Source organism: Aquarana catesbeiana, linkage group LG03 (genome assembly GCF_042186555.1).
Source record: "Aquarana catesbeiana isolate 2022-GZ linkage group LG03, ASM4218655v1, whole genome shotgun sequence".
In the NCBI taxonomy this organism is placed as follows: Eukaryota; Metazoa; Chordata; class Amphibia; order Anura; family Ranidae; genus Aquarana; species Aquarana catesbeiana.
In genome coordinates, this window is record NC_133326.1 from 473,330,861 (window position 1) to 473,357,537 (window position 26,677).

Genomic DNA, 26,677 nt, shown 5'->3' on the forward strand with positions numbered 1-26,677 from the left:
TATCTATCTATTTACTGTATCTATCTATCTATCTATCTATCTATCTATCTATCTATCTATCTATCTATCTATCTATCTATCTATCTATCTATCTATCTATCTATCTATCTATCTATCTATCTATCTATCTAGCTACCGTCCTTTCTTTCCTACCTTCTTTCTATTATCTTATTTTTAATGAATTGTAAGGCTTGTTCACATTTATGTAATTTAATATTTATAGTCTATGTTTAAATGAATAATTTCCAGCATATCTTAAAAACATTGTGTTCTGATTTTTATTATTATTTTTGCTTTATTTACATATATGAAATGACTGCTTGTAAAACTGGCTGCTGTTCCTCATTTTAACCCCTGGATGGCACTGTTGACCATAAGTAAACTAAACTAGCTAAATGTTGAGCTCTACTGTTTCTTACAGAACATTTCAGAAGCAAACATTTGCAACATTGCATTATTATTCACTATCTCCTTCATGCCTGAATCATATATATATATATTTATACCCTAGGATTTCATCACCTAAAGAGTGAAAACAGAAAGAAGATGTATGGACTCATGCACAGGACCATTAAATGGCAAGTGACATTTTTGCTTTCTCTTTACACTTATGGTCTTATTTCTGCTCAGCTTCAGTACTCAGTTAAGGAAGAACTGAAACAAGGATCTGTAGTAGGAAATATTGTAAAGGATCTAAGTTTAAATGTTAAAGATTTATCTATTCGAAAATTTCAGATTGTTTTACGTGCCAAAAAAATGTATTTCAACATTAGTTTACAAAATGGAGATCTCTATGTTGCCAATAGAATAGATAGAGAAAGATTATGTGGGTCCCAGCAATTTTGCTCAATAAATGTGGAGGCGGTCATGGAAAACCCCCTACAATTTTATACTATTAATGTTGAAATACTAGATGTTAATGACAATTCACCAACCTTTTCTAAGAGTATTTTTGATGTAGGAATCAGTGAATCAACATCACCTGGAACTCGATTTGCTCTTAATCCTGCAAAAGATCCAGATCTTGGTTCCAATTCCTTACAGGGTTATAAACTCAGTGACAATGATTGTTTTATCCTTAGTGAAAAAATAAGTATCAACGGTAAAAAGCATCCAGAACTTGTGCTGGACAAGCCTCTTGATCGTGAGAAACAAAATTACTTCGAACTAATATTAACTGCTTTTGATGGAGGAAAACCTGTAAAGCATGGGACAGCTTTAATAAAGATCAAAGTTCATGATGTTAACGATAATTACCCAATATTTGCTGAAGATATATATCAAGTATTCCTACCAGAAAATACTCCTGTTGGTTTTCTAATTCTCCAGCTGAATGCTACAGATGATGATGAAGGGTCATATGCACAAATATCATATTCCCTTAGCGATGTTCCTGAAAATGCTCGCCATCTATTTGCAATAGACTCTCAAAAAGGTGATATTATATTAACAGAAAACTTAGACTATGAGATGAAAGACAAGTATGAGCTCACATTGGAAGCTAAAGATGGAGGCGATCTGAGCGCTTATTGTAAAGTGTTCATACAAGTTGTAGATGTTAATGATAATGTCCCTGATATAACAATTACTTCTCTAACAGAATCAGTTCCCGAGGATTCACCAGTTGGTATGGTTATAGCTCTTGTTAATATCTATGATATGGACACTGGAGAAAATGGTGAAATTGTTTGTGATATTGATGGAAAATTACCCTTTCAGCTGATTCCATCATCTACTGGTTACTACAAGCTTGTGACTTCGGCTAACTTGGACCGAGAAAGAGTCAGCGAATATAACATCACCATCAAAGCTGTGGATAGAGGATCTCCTTCATTGTCAGTCATCAGAAGCATAAAACTGTCTATCTCTGATGTGAATGATAATTCTCCTGTATTTGAGAAAACAAATTATGTTATCTACACCCAGGAAAATAATCTATCTGGCTCTTCTCTATACAGGATACATGCTGCGGATAGTGACCATAAAGAGAATGCAAGAGTTGTGTATTCATTAATTAACAATGGTTCTGAGGATATACCTATAGCCTCATATATTTCCATGAACTCCATGACTGGGGTCCTGTATGCACAGCGACCATTTGACTATGAACAGTTACGAGAGCTTCAGTTCCAAGTGATGGCCAAAGACAGTGGATCTCCTCCTCTAAGCAGTAATGTCACAGTAAGATTATGTATCATTGATAAGAACGATAATGCCCCTAAGATTCTCTATCCATCTTCAGACAATGAGGGATCAACATTATTTGAATTTATTCCTCACTCTGCTGAAAAAGGTTATTTAGTGACCAAAGTGATTGCAGTTGATGCTGACTCTGGACACAATGCCTGGCTTTCGTATCACTTACTCCAAGTTTCTGATCCATCTTTACTTACCGTTGATCAATATACTGGTGAAATTAGACTAGGCCGAGACATTCCTGATATGGCTTCTTTCAGACAAAAAATGATGGTTCTTGTGAAAGACAATGGAACCCCATCCCTGTCATCGACAGTTACTTTGAACTTGGTTGTAGCTGAAAATTTTCACCTTGCTCTTCCAGAGAGTAAACATCATCCCAGTAATTCTGAAGTTTCATCTAATGTCACTTTATACCTTGTGATAGCAATAGCTCTCATTTCTTTGTTATTCATTGTCACAGCAATAATTACTGCAATATATAAATGCCGAAAAACTTGTATTCCTCCAACTTCTGGAATGCTTAGTGGAAATATATATCCACAGTTCACCTTGGGGTATCCATCTGAAATTAGTGATAGAAGTTTACCTTTTCCATTCTCATATGATGTATGTGTGACTCTGGACTCAAAACAGAATGAAATTGCTTATCTGAAACCAGTCCAGAATGTCCCCACGGATAGTTTGATTGACACAGGGGATGTTCCTAGTAACAATAGCTTGCCCTCTACGAGCAACATACAGGTAAGATACAACATACCCATTTTTTGTTAAAATTGTTACTCCATTTTATATGTGTACATTAACAGTGCAACTAGAAACCATCACTAGGTTGTTAATTAAATACGTCAAATAGATTTCTTTGTTTTCATAAAGGCTACGTTTACCTTTTTGATCATGTTACTTGTATTTAGGGTGTAACATGTAACATTGCGCTAATCTGCACACTTGTAGTCTGTTGATACTTCCTCCACTGATTGTGGGTGCAATGCTTTGTAGTCTCTTGTTAATAAAAATAATACAGTCACATATTTTTTTCATCAAAAACATGTGCATTTATTACATTTTTTCTTCAATCGTGCACCTAGCCTTTAAAGCTTGTACAAAATTATTATTCTATTGTGTGGCTGTTCAATATAATTTTCTTACAATTTACAATTGTGATGGTGAACTACCTCCCACCTGCCATATAGAATGGGCGGGATCCTCTCTCCTTCTGGGACGACGTAATATGACCTCACCCCAGTCTCACTGTGCTCGTGTACCTGCGGGGGCATGCAGCAGTGCGATTGGGGGTGCTCTGTGTCCTTGGGACACAGTACAACCCCGATCTCGGTAAAGAGCCGATGACGCAGCTTTAAACCCAATCCAATCACAGCTGATCACATGTAAACAAGAAAGTGACGGTAATCGTCACTCCTCACCTCACACTGACAGAGTGTGAGGGGAGGAGAGCCAATCAGTGGCATCTCCTCATAGGGGAGAATGTACAGATAATCAGACCACTTATCATCAGTGCCTTGATGATCAGTGCAGCCCCAACAGTGCCCAGAAGTGATGCCAATCTTTGCCCAAAAGTGATGCCAATTTGTGCCCATTAGTGATGCTAATCTGTGCCCATTAGTAATGCAAGTCAGTGCTGACTTTCAGTGCCCATCAGTGCCTGCTTATCATTGCCACCCATCATTGCACATAAGTGCTGCCTATCAGTGCCCATCAGTGGCACCTATCAGTGCCCATCAGTGCCGCATATCACTGCCACCTAACAGTGCCCATGAGTGCGGCATATTAGTGCCTCATCAGTGCCACCTTATCAGTGCCGCCTCATCAGTGCCTATCAGTGCCCATCAGTGCAGCCTCATTAGCGCACATCAGTGAAGAAGAAAAATTACTTATTTACTAAATTTTCTGACAGAAACTAAACAAAAACGTAAAAAAAAAAGTGGTCTTTTTTCTTTTTTTTGCAAAAAATAAAAAAACCAGCAGTGAATAAATACCACCAAAAGAAAGCTCTATTTGTGTGAAAAAAATAATAACAATTTAATTTAGGTACAGTGTTGCAAGACCACGCAATTGTCATTCAAAGTGTGACAGCGCTGAAAGCTGAAAAATGGCATGGGCAGGATGAGGGTAAAAGTACCCAGTATTGAAGTGGTTAGTATTGTTAAACTATGTATTAAGTAAGACATGGCCTCTTTGTCTGTCAAAAATACAACTTTTTCTCCAAGCCAAACAAAATTTAGGTGGGTGTCAGAGAAATCATACCTTTATCATTCAATATATATATAGATATAGATATATATCTATATCTATATATATATATAGATATATATCTATATCTATACCTATAGATATAGATATAGATATATATCTATATTTATATCTATATATATAGATATAGATAGATATATATATATATATATATATATATATATATATATATATATATATATATATATATATATATCTATCTATCTATATCTATATCTATATCTATATATCTATATATATAGATATATAGATATAGATATAGATATATATATATATATATATATACAGTGCCTTGAAACAGTATTCATACCCCTTGAAATTTTCCAAATTTTGTCATGTTACAACCAAAAATGTAAATTTATTTTATTAGGATTTTATGTGATAGACTAACACAAAGTGGTACATAATTGTAAAGTGAAAGGAAAATGATAAATGGTTTTCAAATTTTTTACAAATAAATATGTGAAAAGTGTGCTGTGCGTTTGTATTCAGCCCCCTTTACTCTGATACCCCTAACTAAAATCTAGTGGAACTAATTGCCTTTAGAAGTCACCTAATTAGTAAATAGAGTCCACCTGTGTGTAATTTAATCTTTGTATAAATACAACTGTTCTGTGAAGCCCTCAGAGGTCTGTTAGAGAACCTTAGTAAATAAACAGCAACATGAAGGCCAAGGAACACACCAGCCATAAAGCCGTGGAGATGTTTAAAGCAGGGTTAGGTTATAAAAAAATATCCCAAGCTTTGAACATCTCACAGAACACTGTTCAATCCATCATCTGAAAAATGGAAAGAGTATGGCACAACTGCAAACCTACCAAGACATGGCCATCCACCTAAACTGACAGGCCGGGCAAGGAGAGCATTCATCAGAGAAGCAGCCAAGAGGCCGATGGTAACTCTGGAGGAGCTGCAGAGATCTACAGCTCAGGAGGGAGAATCTGTCCACAGGACAACTATTAGTCCTGCACTCCACAAATCTGGCCTTTATGGAATAGTGGCAAGAAGAAAGCTATTGTTGAAAGAAAGCCATAAGAAGTCTTGTTTGCAGTTTGCGAGAAGCTATGTGGGGGACACAGCAAACATATGGAAGAAGGTACTCTGGTCAGATGAGACCAAAATTGAACTTTTTGGCCTGAAAGCAAAATGCTATGTGTGGCAAAAACCAAACACCGCATATCACGCTGAACACACCATGCTTTTTTTCTAATTAGGTGACTGCAATTGATTCCACAAGATTTTAGTTAGGGTTTTAGTTAGGGGTATCAGAATAAAGGGGGCGGAACACAAATACACGCCACACTTTTCACATATTTATTTGTAAAAAAAAATTGAAAACCATTTATCATTTTCCTTCCACTTCACAATTACTGTATGTGCCACTTTGTATCTCAATAAAATACATTTATGTTTTTGGTTGTAATATGACAAAATGTGTAACATTTCAAGGGGTATGAATACTTTTTAAAGGCACTGTATGTATGTGTGTGTGTATATATATATATATATATATATATATATATATATATATATATATAAAGAAGACCGGTGTGGTGGCCTGAATTTATGGGAGGATATTTAGGCAGCCCACTCGCCCATGCTCTTTGTCAGTTCAGTGTGCGATACCCTCCCGCCCTTCCCTTTTTCAGGGCACTTCTCAGCACATCCTTCTTCATAAACTACCCATTACTTACCTTGGGTATGCCCCCTTTTCTTGGCATACCGACAAGACCACCAAGGCACACTTCACGTCTATTTATGTTGTAAGTTTTGTCACGTGTTTACGTGATCCACATTTCACTCGGTCATAGGGCCACGACCATAAATATATATATATATATATATATATATATATATATATATATATATATAGTAAAGTCTAACTTTATTGGCATAAGCTGTTCTATACTTCTACCTTTCTTGCATTTCCTGATTTCAACCTTTAGATGTCACTGTAGACCACAAGTAAATTTGTACTAACAAAATGTATAGCAGAGCTATTCTAAACCCCACTACAATCTGGCATTGCACATTGAAGCAGCATTACAATCTATATATAGAATCTCACACAAATAATTTTATCATAACCACGATAACCACAGGACTGCAAATTATTTGTAATTTATTCTGAATAAGAAGAGTGAAGAAGAGGTGCAGAGTCGTCAACAGTACAATGGCATGGCAAGTTATATTTTCTCTGATCTTTATTCTGTGTAATTTTGTAACTGCTCAGCTTCAGTATACTATACAGGAGGAACTAAAACAAGGATCTAAATTTGGAAATATTGAAAGGGATCTGAACTTGAGTATTAAGAATTTATCAAGTCGAAAGTTACAAATTGTGTCACCTGCCAGGAAACAGTATTTTAACATTAATTTACAGAATGGAGATCTGTACATTATAGAAAGAATAGACCGGGAGGAATTGTGTGGGGACCAGCAGGCTTGCTCTTTAACTGTTGAATTAGTAATTGAAAGCCCATTGAATTTTTACACAGTTATAGTTTACATACAAGATGTCAATGATAATTCACCACAATTCTCTAAGAACATATTTGATTTAGAAATGAGTGAGCTTGTTTTACCTGGAACAAGATTTGCTCTTGGGACAGCAAAAGATCCAGATCTTGGTGTTAACTCATTGCAAGGTTATAGGCTCAGTGATAATGACTTTTTTAAGCTAGGAGAAAAAATTGCATCTGATGGGAAAAAGTATCCTGAACTTGTGCTAGACAAACCCATTGATCGCGAGAAGCAAAACTATTTTGAATTAATCTTAACAGCCTTTGATGGTGGAAAACCTGTGAAAAGTGGGACAGCTTTAATAAAGATGAAGGTTCATGATGTAAATGATAATTTCCCCCAATTTAGCCAAGACAGTTATCAGGTACGCCTGTATGAAAATGCGCAAAGTGGTTTTCTAATTCTTCAGTTAAATGCTACTGATGTGGATGAAGGAATTAATGCACAAATAACTTACACACTTATTGAAGTTCCTGCAAATGCACAAAACCTGTTTGCCATTGACCCCCTAAAAGGAGATGTTATTCTAATGGGAAAGTTGGACTATGAATCGAAAGATAGATATGAGCTTACAGTGGAAGCTAAAGATGGGGGAGGTCTGACGGCTCATTGTAAGGTGTTTATACAAGTTACTGATGTTAATGATAATATCCCAGAAGTAATCATAACATCTCTCTTGGCATCAGTTCCTGAGAATTCACCACTTGGCACAGTTATAGCCCTTGTTAATATCTTTGACATGGACACAGGAGAAAATGGGGAAGTTCTTTGTGAGATTATTGATAAGTCACCTTTTCAATTAGTTCCTTCGTCTACTAATTATTACAAACTTGTTACTTCAGCTAACTTGGACCGGGAAAAAGCCAGCAACTATAACATAACCATCAAAGCTGTAGATAGAGGATCACCACATCTGTCAGTTACCAAAACTCTGAAACTGTCAATCTCAGATGTGAATGACAATCTTCCTATGTTTGAGAAAACAAATTATGTTATCTATATTCAAGAAAACAATTTGCTTGGAACCTCTGTGTACAGGATTTGTGCATCTGATCTTGACCATGACGAAAATGCAAAAATGATTTATTCTATGTTAACCAATTATACTGAAGAAATGCCAGTGTCCTCTTATATTTCTATAAACTCAATGACTGGGGTTCTTTATGCTCAAAGATCGTTTGATTATGAGCAGTTACGTGAGTTTCAATTTCAAGTGATGGCTAAGGACAATGGATCTCCTCCTCTAAGCAGTAATGTAACTGTAAGGATATATATCATTGACAAGAATGATAATGCCCCTAAAATTCTCTACCCATCACCTGACAACGAGGGACCAGTTGTATTTGAATTTATTCCTTACTCAGCAGAGAGAGGTTTTCTTGTGACCAAAGTTATTGCAGTAGATGCTGACTCTGGACACAATGCCTGGCTTTCATATCACTTACTACAAGTTCAGGATTCTTCATTATTTACAATCGATCAATACACTGGTGAAATTAGGCTTGCAAAAGAACTTCCAGATGTGGAATCTTTAAGGCAAAAAATTGTAGTCATGGTAAAAGACAATGGACATCCCTCTTTATCATCCACAGTTTCTTTAAATCTAGTTGTTGCTGAAAACTTTCAGCAAGTTCATCCTGAGATAATATACAAGAATATTGATTCAAAATCATCTTCCAACATCACATTCTACCTGATAGTTTCCATAGGTTTGATTTGCCTTTTTTTTATTGCAACAGTGGTTGTTACAGTATTTTTTAAATGCAGAAAGTCAAATACACAGCCCTCTTTTGGAGCTATTGGTGGAAATGTATATCCTCAGTTTACCTTGGGATGTCCTTCTGAGATAAGTGACACAAGTTTACCTTTTCCATTCTCATATGATGTATGTGTCACACTGGACTCAAAGCAAAATGAAATTGCCTATCTGAAACCAGTCCAGAATGTCCCCACAGGCAGTCTTATTGACACTGATGCTTCACTTATTGCCAATGATTCTACTAAAGATTGTCTACTTATTACCAGCAATGCAGAGGTATGTAATACCCTATATGCCATCTTTTTTTTGTTAAAATGTTTTTGAATTTTGATTGTTCTGACTGCAGTAATCTCCTAGAATTAAAAAAATACAGTTTCCCTTAAAAGTAACATCTCACTGTACAGTAGATTTGCCAGATAAAATTTTAACAAAAAATGATCTTTATTTTTATTTTTTATTGCATTTAAATGTGATCAACCAATATCAATTTTAATACTGATATTTTAGCAATGTAAATATATTTTTTCAAATCCTGTTTCTATCTATAATTTCCGATTGTTGCTCCTTGCTGTTCTTATCCCTTGCTACAAATCTACCAGTCAGGTCTTACTGATTGAAATCCCTCTCTTTATGTTTTAAAAGTCTTGTGAATTATTACTTTATAATTACTTTATTTATCCAATCATGTGAAAAGCAAATTCCTGCTCACTTTGAATACCCAATCATGTGTACATAATTTTTACATGATTGGATGATTAGAGTCTTTACACATTTTTAGACATAATAAAATGCCTCAACTCATGTAGTAAACCACCCCCTCCATCTCAGTTGTTGAGTAGGGAGTTTGTAGTGAAATATAGATAGGCACTGCATGTATGTAAAATGTTAAGGTATTGAGGTAAAAATTACAATAACTGTTCAAAACATGCTCACCAAGAGAACACTGTTCCATTCACTGAACACCAAAAAGAAAAATATTTGTGTTATCGCTAACTAATGTTCTAGTCAATGGTCAACTCTGTTTACGGTGTAAAATATTAAATCATGGTAATGTTTTTCCTCATTGGCCCTTTCAGATAGTATTTCTGTTGTGTTTGAGTGTGCTTATGTCGTTATTTCTGTTGCATTTTCAATTTTACAAAGTACAGCCTATATTGACTGCTGTTTTTGAAATGGAAGGTATCTGTAAGTTAATGTCATAGAAAATGATTATATATGTATACTGAAATCCTGCAGTGGGTATTGTAGTATATGCTAGGGAAATTATAGTTTATAAAAAGTTTTCTTCCTGCTGAATAGCCTATATTGAATTAAACATTTGAGGTGAAAGTCTTTGTTATTTTACGTGAACTAACAAAGCGAGTTTTGACAGGGTTGACATGTATGCGCCACACTGAATGGATTGAAAAGGCTGAAAATATTTGTGAAAATAGAGAAAACTTATCTCTTTCAGTAATTAGTACAACTACACTTCTGTTAAAGCCATTTTGCTCCATGTAATATTACAGTGCATTTATGATAGAAAAGACATAGATAGATAGATAGATAGATAGATAGATAGATAGATAGATAGATAGATAGATAGATAGATAGATAGATAGATACATGCTGTAGATAGATAGATTGTTCTGTGCATTCATAGGTCTAAATATGTTTAGCCCTGTTTTGGACATTAATATGATGGCATCAAAATAACTTTGATTTATTTTCTCTGAAATTGAAAAATAGCCTAAGACTTAAAAATGTACATTGTACTGTGATGTACATTTGCACATCACAATGAGAAAAAAAGCAATCACAAAATTTAAACATATTTAACCACTTGCTGACCACCCTATAACAGTTTTACTGATACAGCTCTGCGCTGGACCACGTATGTATATATATGTGATCTGGCCCTTCCAGATAGCTGGAGTGAGCTGCTGGCGCCACGCATTTGTGCCTTCTATCCGGAAGAGCCAGATCTTGCATATTTACATGATCCGTGATTATACACAGCGGGAGCCAACCAGCAGGTGCTGTGGACTCTATGTCTACCAGCACCCGCCGATCATCCTACAGAGACACTATAACAGTTTTACTGATACAGCTCTGCGCTGGACCACGTATGTATATATATGTGATCCGGCCCTTCCAGATAGCGGGAGTGAGCTACTGGCACCACAAATTTGTGCCCTCTATCCGGAAGAGCCAGATCTTGTATATTTACATGATCCGTGATTATACACAGCGGGAGCCAACCAGAAGGTGCTGTGGACTCTATGTCTATCAGCAACCGCCGATCATCCTACATCAACACAGAACAGCGGTCTGCCTATGTAAACAAGGTCCACCGGTCTAATAAATATTTGTTTCTTTTTTTTCTAATTGTTCCAAACTTTTCTCAGTATCTTTCTTATGCCTAATAGGGTTTATCTTCAAATTTTCTAAGTCATGCTCCACCATAGTTTTAAAAACTTCTGCGCAATGATTATTGGCTATTTTAGAATTAAAGATTGAATTATTCTTCAGATGAGTATGCTGGTATTTACTTATATTTGAATATATTTATACTTGAAAAAATAATTAGACAACCTTGGCCTATACTTTTAAAGCAGGGGTCTCAAACTGGTGGCCCTCCAGCTGTTGCAGAACTACAAGTCCCATCATGCCTCTGCCTGAGGGAGTCATGCTTGTAACTGTCAGTCTTGCAATGCCTCATGGGACTTGTAGTTTTGCAACAGCTGGAGGGCCGCCAGTTTGAGACCCCTGTTTTAAAGGATGAGGTTTTGAGGAAATTTCTACCTACTAAACCTCAATTTATTTACACTCGACCTCCCACGTTAGGTATCAAACTAACACACAGTGGCGGCTGGTGCTCAAAATTTATTGGGGGGACGCAAACAAACTGAAAAATTCTGAAAAAAAAACCCACCAATTGCAGCCACTGTGCCATCAAACGAGCCACTGTGCCCATCAAATGTTGCCACTTTGCCATCAAACGAGCCACTGTGCCATAAAATGCTGCCACTGTGCCATCAAGCACAGCCACTGTGCCAATTAAATGCTGCCAGTGTGCCCATCAAATGCTGCCAATGTGCCCATCAAATGCTGCCAGTGTGCCCATTAAATGTTGCCACTGTGCCATCAAATGTCGCCAGTGATACCCGCCCACTTGTCGTCTGCCCGGCACTTACCCTGTCTTGGTGGGGCAGCGGGTGATGGCGATGAGCGGGATCCTTCAAGCCATTGTCTCCTGCCGATCTCATCTCCTGACTCCCGTCCTCTCCTCCTGATAGATGTCCAATAGCGGCACCTGTCGTTCCAGCCAATCAGGTGACAGGTAACAGCCCCAAGCACCTGATTGGCGGAGAGGCGGTTCACTGTTAGGGAAGCGAATATTCATTTGCACAGGCTGCCACTGCTAACACAGAACATTGTTAATCTCCCTAAAAAGACCACCAACTTTTTGGATCAGGTAGCTTTTTTTAGCTGTGGGAAATGCGTGATGTGCAGGACAGTTAGACACAGGAAGAAGAAAACAACACAGTTTGAGTCTTACTCATGTGGAGGATCTTTTGAAATAAATTAATGTATTACACATAGTAGTATACGTGTTACCTATCTCCTGGACTGTTCTTGTGGGCTCCAATATGTTGGGAGAACCACATGGAAGCTAGGGGTGAGGTTGAGAGAACATGTGAGTAATATCAAAAAAGGCTACAAACACCACAATTTGTCTAATAATTTTAGACTCTTTCATAGCAGAGATTCCACGGTTTTGAACTTCTGTGGGATTGATAAGGTGGAGGCCCATTGGAACTAATTTAAAGGAGGCTATCTCTCAGAATGAAATCCAATTTTTTATTACTTTTTTCTATTTTTAGTAATGAAAGATTTATTGATTTGATCTTTTATTAAATTTTTCTTATATATATTAATATTTTTTAAATTTTTGTATTTTATATATACAGTATCTCACAAACGTAAGTACACCCCTCACATTTTTGTAAATATTTTATTTTATCTTTTCATGTGAAAACACTGAAGAAATAATGTGACAAATGTCCTTCGCGCTAGTCTGAGTAAATAGAACTATGTCAAATGGCAAATGTGTGTAATTGTAGTGAGCAAGACTAGCAGCAAAACCTCGGAGTGTTCACAGTACATAAATCTAAAAACAAATAGTAAAGTGATCTCACGCAGTCCTTTAAAATAACGCAAAAACAATAAAATATTCCTCAGCGTGGAAATGTGTAAAGTGCTAATGAGAACAAAATGTGAACAAAATAAAATCAACACATCAAAGTACAGTGCAACGTGAAATAATTCCAGAGGAGTTTACACTATGATAGGTCTCCACAGTTAAAGATGGTGAACTGCGAAGAGGTGAAATCCAGTGTAAATGAATGGGAACAGTAAAATAAAAAATGTATAAAATAATAAAATAGTCTTTCCAGGAGACTAAAGTTCATAAAGAAATGGTGTACAAAATTTGGCTACGTATAGAGATGGTAAAAGAAGAAAAGTTCCCGAGTAACTCCACAGGTGGTTTCCTAGTGGCAGTGGTCTCCCAAAACTCTCACCTCATATATAAGTAGAAGTCAGCATCAACAGAATCCAGATAAAAACCAGTGAGATTCTCATGCATAGGCCATGGCTTTAGCGGCTTCTCCTCAGACACTGCAAATTTCCATATTCTTATCCTAGTAAACTCCAGTGTATTACAGGTAATATAGTGATAAAGAGAAGAACGAGGCCTCCAATAGTGTAGTAGGTTAAGATAAACTGGGGGTTCATTTATTAAACGCTGAAAAAATGGACTCTTACATTTAGAACAATAAAAACAAGCATATAAACAGAAGGATCGGCGTTTACAGCTCCTTCTCACGTTACCTCCCATATACGTCTGCTTACGGCCACTCCCTACGCGTTACATCATGTGACGTGACTTCATCTGGGGTACCGGATTGACTGAATGGCTATTCCTTATATATCGTAAAACCGGAAGTTCAATCGTGGCCATTTTCTTGTGGTTCGCTCTTATGTTGACACCGCGGCCATTTTGTTGGTTGTCTAATGACGCCAATAGCGGCCATTTTCTTGCAGTCAGATGTGAACATAAATATTAATATGTGGCGGTGTTAAATAGAGGGATGCATCCAAAAGTTGAAACACAGTATAAGCTAAATATAAAATTGACAAGGTAGGCTCAAGGTAAATATAAAATGTTCATATCAATGGGGATAAATAAATAAAAAACCACTGGACGTGGATAAAAGTGGAATATGATTATTCTGGGCCAAACAGTTGCACAGCAAAGTACGTAAATGGAGGGGAGACCATTACTGGCCACAGCAGAGGTAACAGCGTTGTATACAATAGTTCAACATCATGATGCATGTTCAGCAACCAAGTGGCTCCTTAGAAACTACAGTAACTTGATTTGTAAACAAAGGAAATACCTGATCAAATGTCTAGAATTTTGATAAAAAATATAATTATTTTTGGCATGACCAGACTTATTATAAGCAGGCTATAGGGATTGCGGTGGGGGCCAAATTCGCACCTAGCGTGGCTAATGCCTTTATGGCGCAATTGGAAGACAAAGCTGTCTATACCAATACCCCTGTGGAACTTACACTCTACAAAAGATACATCAACGACGTAATCATAGTCTGGAATGGGAGCAGAAATACACTGGAACAATTTCTAAACAAACTAAATGACAATGATAAAAATATATGCCTGACATGGAAGATTGATCAAAAGAATGTGGAATTCTTGGACTTGAACATCAGCTTAGAAGGAGATAAACTAGTAATGAAAACCTTTTTTAAAAACGTGGACAGCAACAGCTACCTTTCTATAGATAGCTGTCACTTCAAACCTTGGTTATTTAATATCCCTAAAGGACAACTAATTAGAATCAAAAGGAACTGTACAAAAGAAGAGGACTACAAGAAGCAAGCTGCACTAATTGGAGCGAGATTCAAAACAAAAGGATATGATGACTCATGGATTGAGAAACAAATAGAATCTGTCAATGAAATGGACAGGACAGAAATGTTACAGAATAAACCAAAAAAGATAAAATAAAAAAAAAGATACCCCAACAGGGAGCACATAGTCCAATTTTAGATTACAATGTCCACAAAGAAGTGTCTAAACTGATCCAACGCCATTGCCACATTCTCAGGAATGATAGAAATTTGAACAAAATTCTTCCAGATCAACCGAACATAATATATAAAAGAGCACCCACGATTAGAGATATGATTGTGAAAGCAGTAGTGGAACCCCCTCCCAAAGCCCCTTATACCTTTTTTTACTGGAAAGGGTTTCTTTCCCTGTAGAAACTGTTATGCATGTAGACATGCGCAGAAATTCCAGGGAAAGAGAACAGAGTTTATAGCTTCAAGTACAGGTCAGAGTTTTTCGATCGGAGACTTAAATGGCTGTCACACTGAGGGAGTGGTCTATGTGCTCCAATGTAGCTGCAACTTACAATACGTCGGAAGAACAAAAAGAGCTTTAAAAGTTAGGATAAAAGAACATGTCCAAAACATTAAAAATGGATTTCCCAAACACAATGTATCAAGGCATTTTGCATTGGTGCACAACCAAGACCCTACACAGCTCCAATTCTGGGGCATAGAAAAATACAATGGATCATGGAGAGGCAGTCACAAAATCAGGTCAATTAGCCAGAGGGAGTCAAAATGGATACACACTATGCGTACACTAATCCCAGGAGGTATGAACGTTGAGTTCAACCTCAATTGTTTCCTTAGCAATTTTGAATACAGATATTTGGTTGTTTCATTATTTATTTTACTATACCTTTATTTTTATTTGTATTTTTTTATTTTCATTTTTATTTTTATTTTATTTTTATCTTTATTTTTATTTTTATTTTCATTTGTATTTTTATTTTCATTTTCATTTTTATTTATTTATCTTTATCTTTATTTCACTTTATTTTATTTTTACTTTTATTTTTATTTTTATTTTTATCTTTATCTTTATCTTTATTTTTACTTTTATCTTTATTTCTATTTTTTTTATTTCTATTTTTATTTTTATTTTCACTTTTATTTTACTTTATTCTATCTAATTTTATTTTTCATTTCATTTTATTTTTATTTTTATTTTATTTTTCTTTCTTTTCTATTTATTATTTTTTATTTATTTTCTAATATTATTTATTTTTTATTATTTTGTATTGTATATGGACATAATTTCATGCACCCATCTATATACATGGAACTTGGTCTGTATGTATATATGATATATATGTGTCTAATCATTATGTTTGATAACAGTGCCCATTTACGTACTTTGCTGTGCGACTGTTTGGCCCAGTATAATCACATTTCATTTTTATCCACGTCCAGTGTTTTTTTATTTATTTATCCCCATTGATATGAACATTTTATATTTACCTTGAGCCTACCTTGTCAATTTTATATTTAGCTTATATTGCGTTTCAACTTTTGGATGCATCCCTCTATTTAACACTGCTACATATTAATATTTATTCATGTTCATGTCTGACTGCAAGAAAATGGCCGCTGTTGGCGCCGTTAGACAACCAACAAAATGGCCGCGGTGTCAACATAAGAGCGGACCACAAGAAAATGGCCGCGATTGAACTTCCGTTTTATGATATATAAGGAATAGCCATTCAGTCAATCCGGTTCCCCAGATGAAGTCACGTGACGTAACGCGTAGGGAGCTGCCATAAGCAGACGTATACTGGAAGTAACGTGAGAAGGCTGATCCTTCTGTTTATATGCTTGTTTTTATTGTTCTAAATGTAAGTCCATTTTTTCAGCATTTAATAAATGAACCCCCAGTTTATCTTAACCTACTACACTATTGGAGGCCTCTTTCTTCTCTTTATCACTATATTACCTGTAATACACCGGAGTCTACTAGGATAAGAATATGGAAATTTACAGAGTCTGAGGAGAAGCTGCTAAAGCCATGGCCTATGCATGAGAATCTCACTGGTTTTTATCTGGATGCTGTTGATGCTGACTTCTACATATATATTAGGTGAGAGTTCTGGGAGACCATTGCCACTAGGAAACCACCTGTGGAGTTGCTCCGGAACTTTTCTTCTTTTACCATCTCTATACATAGCCACTTTTTGTACACCACTTCTTTATGAACTTTAGTCTCCCGGAAAGACTATTTTATTATTTTATACATTTTTTATTTTACTATTCCCATCCATTTACCCTGGATTTCACCTCTTCGCAGTTCACCATCTTTAACTGTGGAGACCTATCATAGTGTAAACTCCTCTGGAATTATTTCATGTTGCACTGTACTTTGATGTGTTGAATTTATTTTGTTCACATTTTGTTCTCATTAGTACTTTACACATTTCCACGCTGAGGAATATTTTATTGTTTTTGGGTTATTTTAAAGGACCGCGCAAGATCACTTTACTATTTGTTTTTAACACTGAGGAAATTACACTTTGCTACAATGTAAAGTAGTAAGTGTACAGCTTGTATAACAGTGTAAATTTGCTGTCCCATGATGTCATCATGGAAGAGTGGATGAGGACTCCAGTGGCAACCTGTGAAGCTCTGGTGAATCCATGCCCAAGAGGGTTAAGGCAGTGCTGTAAAATAATGATGGCCACACAAAATATTGATGTGTATGTATATATATATATATATATATATATATATATATATATATATAAAATGTATATTTTCTGAAGATTTTTTTTTTGGTATTTCAGATTCATATATCTATATACATAGATATATGTATTTGGAGTGTTATTAACATTGTTGGTAATATGTATAGTTGGCTATTTGAGAGACAACTTGGGAAGAGGAAGCGATAGGTAATAACATAGGAGTGAAGCTGATGCATCTTATAGGAGGTGATGTAATCGCCAAAGGGAAATCTCAACCTACGCAGGGGAGGTGTCTCCCCTGTGTTTATAAGAGCAATCAGGAGACCAGAAATTATGTCTTTGATGATGTCCTGTAGGAGGGGTGATGCAATTTACAGTTCCCTAACCAACTGCGTCACTGCCATCCGTGGAATGCACGCCAAGCCACGGCAAACCCGGAAGAGCCCTTTAACTATGCAAAGCGTGAATATGTCTGAGACTCTGTAAGTGTAATTTTATATGTTGCATTTTATTAAATCTTAAATACTACACTATGAGAACTGTCTCCTTTTATTGAGTCTGGTGGAAATATGAGTTTTATATAAAACCAGCAAGTCTGAAGTATAGAAAGAAAAGAGAAGATCTGTGGTACCCCCCCCGCCTGACATAAGCGAGTTTGACCCCCAGACTGAAAAGCTGAGGGTCCATTTCTTCTGGTGAGTAGGGGTACAAGAGGGGTGTGTGCCACACTTCACATCATGTTTACCTGGAGCCCTTCAGCACTAGAATGTGATATACACTGTATGTGCTGTGGTAATGTTTGAGATTTTTGTATAAGTGGTATAACACTTGGTGAGCAGCAACTACAGGAGATTGGATGCACTAACTTGAGCACATAGCTTGAGTATTTATATTTTTATTAATATTTGGACAGTATTGCACTGCAGGAAGTAGTATATTGCTCTCAAAATGGTGAGAAAAAGGCAACTAACAAACTAACAAAGTCAAGGTGCCAGTGAGTACAGTTTCCTACACTATCAAAAGGCACCTGGAAACTGTAGGAATCTCTGACAGGAGGAGGTCTGGCGGACCCAAAGCCACAACAGAATCAGATGACAAGTTTCTGAGAGTCACTGGACAACAGTTTCAAGCACAGCATAACACTTATCAAAGTAATCAAGTCTCAGTTTCAAATGTGAAGGGAAAACATTGAGCTACAGGTTTGACAGGTTGAGTGGCTGTAAGAAAGCCATTGCCAAGATGGCAAAATAAGAAAAAGAGGCTTGACTGGGCCATGAAACACCACCAGTGGAATACTAATGACTGGAAGAAGTTCTTATGGGCTGATGAATCAAAATTTGAGAACTTCAGTTTGTGAAAGAAATTGTAAATTTTGTTTATTGTTTAACTATACTTTGGATGGTTTGCTTATGTATTGCACAATGCACTCATTGCACTAATAAAGTTTTGATTACATATTTGCATTCTTTTGGGTCCAAATAAGAAAAAAGCCTGCCTATGTAATGCCCCTTGTTATCTTAAAAGTGAAACTGTAATATTAACCATTTGCCCACCGCGCTATAGTTAAAAGACAGCTACAGCATGGTTGTCCAGTTCTGGGAGGGCGTCTATTGACATCCTCCTAGAACCCTAAACCATCGGGGCTTGCATCGGGCGCGCTTTGTGATCATTGTGTCCTTTGGACACAGCTGATCACTGATCGAGGTATAGGGCCAATCACAACGGCCCTATGCCATGTGATCATCTGTGTCCAATCATAGCTGATCCCCTGTAAACAAATGCCAGTTATCAGTATTTCCTTTCCTCAGCACTGTCACTGTGGGAGGAAAGGAAAGCTGATGACTGGCTATCCTGTGACAGCACACATTTACACTGATAATCAGAGCACTGATCATCAGTGCCCTGATTATCCGTGTCGCCCAATCAGTGTCAATCAGTGCCCATCAGTGGCCATATGTGCAGCCTATCAGTACCCATTAGTGCAGCCTTATCAGTGCAGCCTCATCAGTGCCCATCAGTACCGCCTCATCAGTGCTGCCCCAACAGTGCAGCCTCATCAGTGCCCATCGGTGCAGCTTATTAGTGCCCATCAGTGCCACCTCATCAGTGCCCATCATCATCAGTGCCCATCAGTGCAGCCTTATCAGTGCTCATCAGTGCAGCCTATCAGTGCTCATCAGTGCAGCATCATCAGGGCGCATCAGTGAAGAAGAAAAATTACTTATTTGCAACATTTTATAACAGAAACAAAGAAAAAGTTTTTTCCCAAAATTTGCAGTCTTTTTTCGCTTGTTTAGCAAAATATAAAAAAAACAGTGGTGATTAAATACCACCATAAGAAAGCTTTATCTGTCTCTCAAAAATCTAATTTGGGTCAGTGCTGCATGACCGTGCAATTGTCACTCAAAGTGCGACAGAACTGAAAGCTAAAAATTGGCCTGGTCAGAAAGGGGGTGAAAGTGCCCAGTAGGCAAATGGTTAATGTGATTTGTAAAGATGCTGAGTGTATCATTTTGTGTTGGTTCCCTAATGTAGTAGTTAATAGTAGTTAATTTTGAACCCCTGATCAATATGAAATCTAAGATTTCCAGGTTCATCACGCAATGTTTTCCTACACCATTGAGTAAGGGAAAGGATGGTTCCTCGGTGTGTGAAACCAACTGTCAAACATGGAGAAGGTAACATGATAGTCTGGGACTCTTTTGCTTGATCCAGAGTTGGTGGCTTGCACAGAGCGAGTGCCACTCTGAACCAAAACTACTACCACAGCATTTTGTAGCGCCATGCAATACCCTCTGGAATACACCTAGTTAGTCAGGGGTTCATCCTACAGCAAGATAATGATCAAAAACATGCCTTCGGGTTGTGTCAGGACTACCTTAGAAGAAAAGAACAATATAGTAGGCTTCAAATTGCATGGTCAGCACAGTCTCCAGACGTAAACCCCATCAAGCTGATTTGGAGTGAACTGGACAGAAGGGTTAAAGCCACCTAGAAGTGCAACACATTTGTGGGAACTTCTGCAACAGTGTTGACAAGAACAATATTTGATTTCTGTTGTAGAAAGAATGACACAAGTGTGTTTGGCTGTTATATCTACAAAAGGTGGCCACTTTGAGTCAAAAATTCAGTTCAAAATTTACATTTTGTTAAAGATAATTATTCAATTATTTATTTTTTATGTCCAGTTGTTGACTATGCTTTATTTTCAGAGTACATTGAGATTAAACTGTGTACATTTTAATAAAAAAAATTAAAAATGGGGGTGTTCTAAAACTTTTTGACTGGTAGTGTATACTTATTAAAAATGATGAAAGCGTTCACCTAGTTGTTTCATTTGTATTTGTTTACTCTTCAGTGGGATAACTGCAATGGCCATTGATAAATTGTCTTTACGTAAAAAATGCTTAAGGGTTGTGTATCCCAATTTATTTAATCCCTCAACCCAAAAGCACAATATCTATACTTCAGAATGCAAATTTAAATTCCACCTAAATTGGTTTTGTGTTCGCTCTTATAAACAAAAAATCATTGGCTTCGTGGAAATTTCAATTCCACATTGTATTTACATTGTCAATTTTCCCCATGCAATTGTGTATAATTGTTTGTTGTATTCCTTCCTGAAAATCCTAAACAAAAATGATTTGCTATGAAAATACTAGTGGCCAACTGTGCAGCATGGATGCACCCTTTAGCTTGCTATACATGTGTCAGATTTTGGTCATTTCCTGCTGAATGAGCATAAACTTGATCCATAGGTGCCCCCATCAGCACTTTCCAGTGCAGCAAACTTTGATCAGAAAATTGAAGGTGACCAGCAGAAAAAGTGACTGCAGTTCACTAGGTGTTCAGGTATTCTGACAGATGGGTGTTGGGATACAATAGCAGAAAAGAATCTGTTAGAACTTTTTTCATTCAGCCTACAGGCTGAATAAATTAAATCTATTGTAGTATATTGTATTGTAGATCTCTGTAGTGATCAATACAAAAATATGTGTGTAAGAAATAAAGTTAACTCATATTGAACCATAATGAACAATGTGCATCACGTAAATGGTGCAATAACAGCCCCACAACATATAATTTACTTATGCATAACAAAGCAGTGAACTTCAAAGAAAAATATATATAAAAGTCCATATATTGAAAATGATGAAAGTCCACATGTCCCAAAACAGCCAAATATAGGATTTAAAGGTTTTAAGTGCTGCAGTGTCTTCTCATGATAATTTTGAATCTCAGCATACCTGAGATTTTGTGCGCCAGATGGTGAAGTCCCTCCCTGCACTGTGGAAGCCAGGAGAAAGGTGCTTATTTTATCTAACACTAGAGAATAAACTTCAGGTTTAGGCTGAAGTAGAATGTGGTGTGAGCTCTCCCTCTTCAGCAAACAAGATAACTAAATAGGCTAAACTTCCAGCTGCAGTGGGAAGTGATACATTTAGCAGTGGTGGAACAAGCTTTCAAAAAGCTGGAAACGAGCAGAATGTAAACAAAGGGGTGGTGGGATTTATATATAGCTATCGCTAGTATAAGGCTGTAGGTCACATAGGTAAGCACAACATTTTGTTTTAACTATTTGTTATTAATACAGTTAGAAAGCTAATTTAATGTTCTTTTTCATATGAAGCAGGTAAAACCATATATCTGAATAATCTGACTTACTTAACTGAGTTGTGAAGCAATGGTAAATTTTAAAGGAAAATTGTAAATTTGTTTAAATACAGGTACAGAAAAAAAGGCCTTGATTTTCTTTTTCCAAACTGAGAGTTATTTCCTTTAGTCTATCATTTAGATCTCTAAAGCTGCTTTGGAATGGTTACGTTTTTTTCTACACAGTCATTGTTGTAGGAAATGTCTCATAATCACCTTTGATATTTTTAAGATTAATTTTTTTACTTTTTGTCCTTCCGTATTAGATGAGTACCCAGACAACTGTTCCAACAACTGTAAAAAAATAATTGACAGCACTTTTTAATTGTTACAATGATGTGGGCTTTTATTATTTGTACCAGAAAGTAAATGCCTTACAGTAAAGTAGAAGTATTACTTTATAGTAAAGGCTAAAAGTATTTTACATTTTTCACATATGCACTTGAAAACTAAACTAAACTTAACTATCTAAATAGTTAAACCCCATTTATCATTTTTTACTTAAGATTTCTAAAATATGCAAGTTCCTATTTGATAATGCATTAGGTGTAATGCCCAGTACACACGATCGGACATTGATCGGACTTTCCAACAACAAAATCCATGGATTTTTTCCGACGGATGTTGGCTCAAACTTGTCTTGCATGTACACAGTCACACAAAGTTGTCGGAATTTCGGAACGTCAAGAACGAGGTGACGTACAACACGTATGACGGGACTAGAAAAGGGAAGTTCAATACCAAGTGCATCACCCTTTGGGCTCCTTCTGCTAATCTTGTGTTAGTAGAAGTTTAGTGACAGACGATTTGCACTTTTCAGCCTCCTGCTTTTACGATCGTTACTGCTCTTCAGTTCGTGCTTGTGGGTTCGTATTTCTATTACGTATTTGATTTTCAGCTACGGCCTTTCTGTTTTTCAGTGCTTTCTGCTAGTTCGTTCTTTTCAGCCGACCATTTTGAAGCCATGAGGACCCTTACCCTGGACCATAGGGTTTATAACTACCGTCTGGCCAGAGCCAGAAGAGTGGTGGAGACTGTTTTCGCAATAATGGCCAGCCGGTTTTGATTATTCCTTACGCCAATCAACATGGCGGAATATAAACTTAACCATATAATCCTTGCATGCGGCATTCTACACAACTATTTAAGGAGAAATTCAATGAACTATGTGGCCTCAGTAAGGCCTGAGGCCGGACTTCAACAAGAAACCCTGATGGCGCTTGAAGCTGGCCGTCCTGGCTTGCCCCCCCAAAGCACCCGTGAAGTAAGACAGAAGTATGTCGAGTAGGGGGGCCATTAATATGCCAGAAACAGTTTAAGAAACATTTTATCAACAATTTTTGAACTTAAACTGAGAGAAGATTTCCTTTGATTTACTGCCTTGGTTTCTTTTAGCTGTCTCCTAGGTTCTCCAATGGGCTTTTCTTTTTGGACATTTTCTTCAAAGTGCAAATGTAATTTATTTGATACATGAGGTGACACTCTCTTCTTCAGCGAACTATTATTATGTTGTGGGTCTGCTACACACAGACCTTGTTTTTGTTGTTAATGTATGTACGTATGCATTACTGACAAAAATATTAATCATTTTCAGCACCATGAATGAATTTTGTGGAGTCATGAAAATGGCATGATTGTGGCAAAGTAGAAAGCACTGTGGGTTGTTTCCTAAAGGAAATTCCACTTTGCACTCCAAGTGCACTTAAAACTGCACTGAAACAGCACTTGTAGTGCAAAGTGGATTTGCCTTTAGTAAATAACCCCCATTGTCACTGTAAACACCAACTTTTACTCCAAAAACTGCTTTTGATCATTGAAATAAGAAGCCACACATTGTTGAGTAGAAAACTTTTTACTCAAAAAACATTCACATGTGCGTTTAGAAAAGTGTTTTTGAACAAACCAACATCTTTGGTGTATAACATTATTTTTTGTCACATTAATTAGAAATAGCCTTTTTTGGTTAAACAGACATGTTTCAAAACATAACATACAGAACTCAGGAACTTACAAAGTTCTACTTTGACAAAGTGAAGGCAATATCAGACATTAGTATGTCCAAAATGTGTTGATAGTGCCGTCATCAGATGGGGTGATGTCACCCCATTAAAAGACTCATTTTGAAGATGCACACAAATTGGCTAATGTCAACATGTGCTAGCTCCCATCATGGGGGATCAATGGACGTGTTTTGGGGTGCAACCCCTTCCTCTCAGCTACTTTAGTAGCAAGGAAGGGGTTGCACTCACAAAACACGTACATTGATATCGCGTGATGGCAGATAGCACGTGTTGACACACTGTGTGCATCTTCAAAATTAGGCTTTTAAAATACTTGAATTAATTTTTTTAAAAAATCCCCAAATACACGAAAGCAAAGGGTTACATTTTTGTGTGTTTTAGATTCTCCCTAAAACATCAATGATGTTCTTCATTTTTTTTTGAACATCATTGATGTTTTGTTTTACATTTTCAAAATCGCAATTGCACCCCATTATCCCCCTGATGAGGATCTGGGCACTTTCTCTGGTGAAATGAGATTCTTCTTCCACAACATCCACATCACCTAAAAAAAACCAAAACAACACACCATGTATAATAAATATGCAGGAACAGATCTCTTACCTGAAGCTGTGGTCTCAGACACTCACCTGTTGTGGTGACAATTTCGCCCACTTCCAAAACCTCTCCCTCCTTCTCCTCTGCTTGGGTTTAGGTGACTTCCCCTTCTTTCAGAGGTGGGGGGGTCCCTGGTGTCCTCAGATGTCCCGAGTCTTTTCTCCCCTATGTGATTAAAAAAAAGGTATACTTAGCACACAGATATTGGATGCCAGAAATAGAAACATGAAACATTGCTTTGACATTGCTTTGACCAGCTTTGACGTTTATTTTATATTAGGTTAGTTTCCCACTCTCTATACACTAACATGCTCCTTATTCTCTTCCTTCTCACATTGGTGTCTTCTATCCTCAAATTATCTTTACTCTACCTCTCCTCTCTTCCCTGCAGCATGCACATATCACCCTCACTCCTACCCTCTCCCTACTATGGCACCCATCATCTCCTGCATTTGCTGCACCCACATGCTGACATAAACACCAGGGCCTCTAGACACATGCGCTCATGCACACCCCACTCCCACCTTGCCTTCCTCGCCCTCCTCCTTCTCCTAGTCTCAGGTGACATTTCTCCTAATCCTGGTCCGCCATTTTCCAAATGCAGGCCACATATCCAATACCCCTCCCCCTCTGCCAACCACCGCAATCCACTCAGTTTAATTTCTATCCCCCTGCTTCCTCAAAGCACCCCACCAATCTCATGCGCCCTTTGGAACGCCCGCTCCATCTGTAACAAGCTAACATCTGTACATGACCTCTTCATCTCTCATGGCTTGAACATACTCGCCATAACAGAAACCTGGCTTCAAAATTTTGACTCAGCTTCTCCTGCGGCCCTCTCCCATGGTGGTCTCCATTGGACTCACTCCTCCAGACCCAACAGACAGAAAGGAGGTGGAGTTGGCTTCCTTCTATCCCCACAAAGCACCTTCCAAGTCCTTCCTGTCCCTCCCTCTCTATCCCTCTCTTCTTTCGAGATGCACTGTATTCGTCTGTTTTCTCCCATTTCTCTGAGGATTGGAGCAATTTATAGGCCTCCAGGACCGGTATCGCGCTTTCTTGTTGACTTTGCTGCCTGGCTACCCTACTTTCTCTCCTCTGAAATACCCACCATTATTCTTAGTGACTTTAACATTCCTGTCAATGTTAACAGTCCAACTACAGCTAAACTTCTCGACTTAACCTCATTTTTTGACCTAACCCAATGGACACATACTTCCACTCACTCCAATGGTAATACCCTTGACCTTGTATTCTCCCATCTCTGCAACCCTGGCAACCTCACCAACACCCCCTTTCCTCTATCTGATCACAACCTCATTACTTTCACTGTATCCTTGCCTCCAACCACCTATCCCTCCAAGCAGCAAACAATTACTTGTAGAAACCTTCGCCACTTTAACCCTTCTCTTCTCTATTCTGCTACTGACCACCTATATGACATAATCTCTCCCCTGTCCTGTCCTGACCTGGCCACCTCTGTCTACAACAGTTCACTCTCATCATCACTAAATGCACTTGCTCCTCTAACCACACGCAGAATCAGGCCCTGACCGTTACAACCCTGGCAAACTGACAACACTAGAAATCTCAAGAGACATTGCTGTGCTCTTGAATGACTGTGGCGTAAAACCAAATGCCTGCAATACTTCACCCTATGTAAATCTGCCCTTCTAAAATACAATTCATGTCTCCATGCTGCCAAACAAGCCTACTTTGTCTCTCTTATTAATTCCTTGTCATCCAGTCCCCGTCGGCTCTTCTCAACCTTTAACTCTCTGCTTCGTCCACCACCCCCTCTACCCACTAACTTACTCACTGCCCAAGAGATTGCTAATCACTTCAAAGACAAGATCGATGCAATTTGTGAGGACATCTCCACTGTGCGTATACCTTTCCCACCCAACATACCTTGCCTAGCAGCACATTCAACACTCTCCTCTTTGGAATTGGCTACTAGGGAAGAGGTTACAAAAATTTTCTCAGATGCCCACCTAACCAATTGTCCCTTGGATC

General features: G+C 37.5%; 1 protein-coding gene across 1 annotated transcript in view; it reads left to right on the top strand.

The window, feature by feature from the left end:
* Positions 1–431: 431 nt before the first annotated feature.
* LOC141132494 (protocadherin gamma-C5-like) overlaps positions 432–26,677 on the top strand; it is a 751,191-nt gene continuing 724,945 nt past the window's right edge. Inside the window, exon 1 of the mRNA XM_073621012.1 lies at positions 432–2,940. Within this exon, the coding sequence (XP_073477113.1) occupies positions 547–2,940 (2,394 nt within the window). The 5' untranslated portion in view covers positions 432–546. The remainder of the gene's footprint in view (positions 2,941–26,677) is intronic.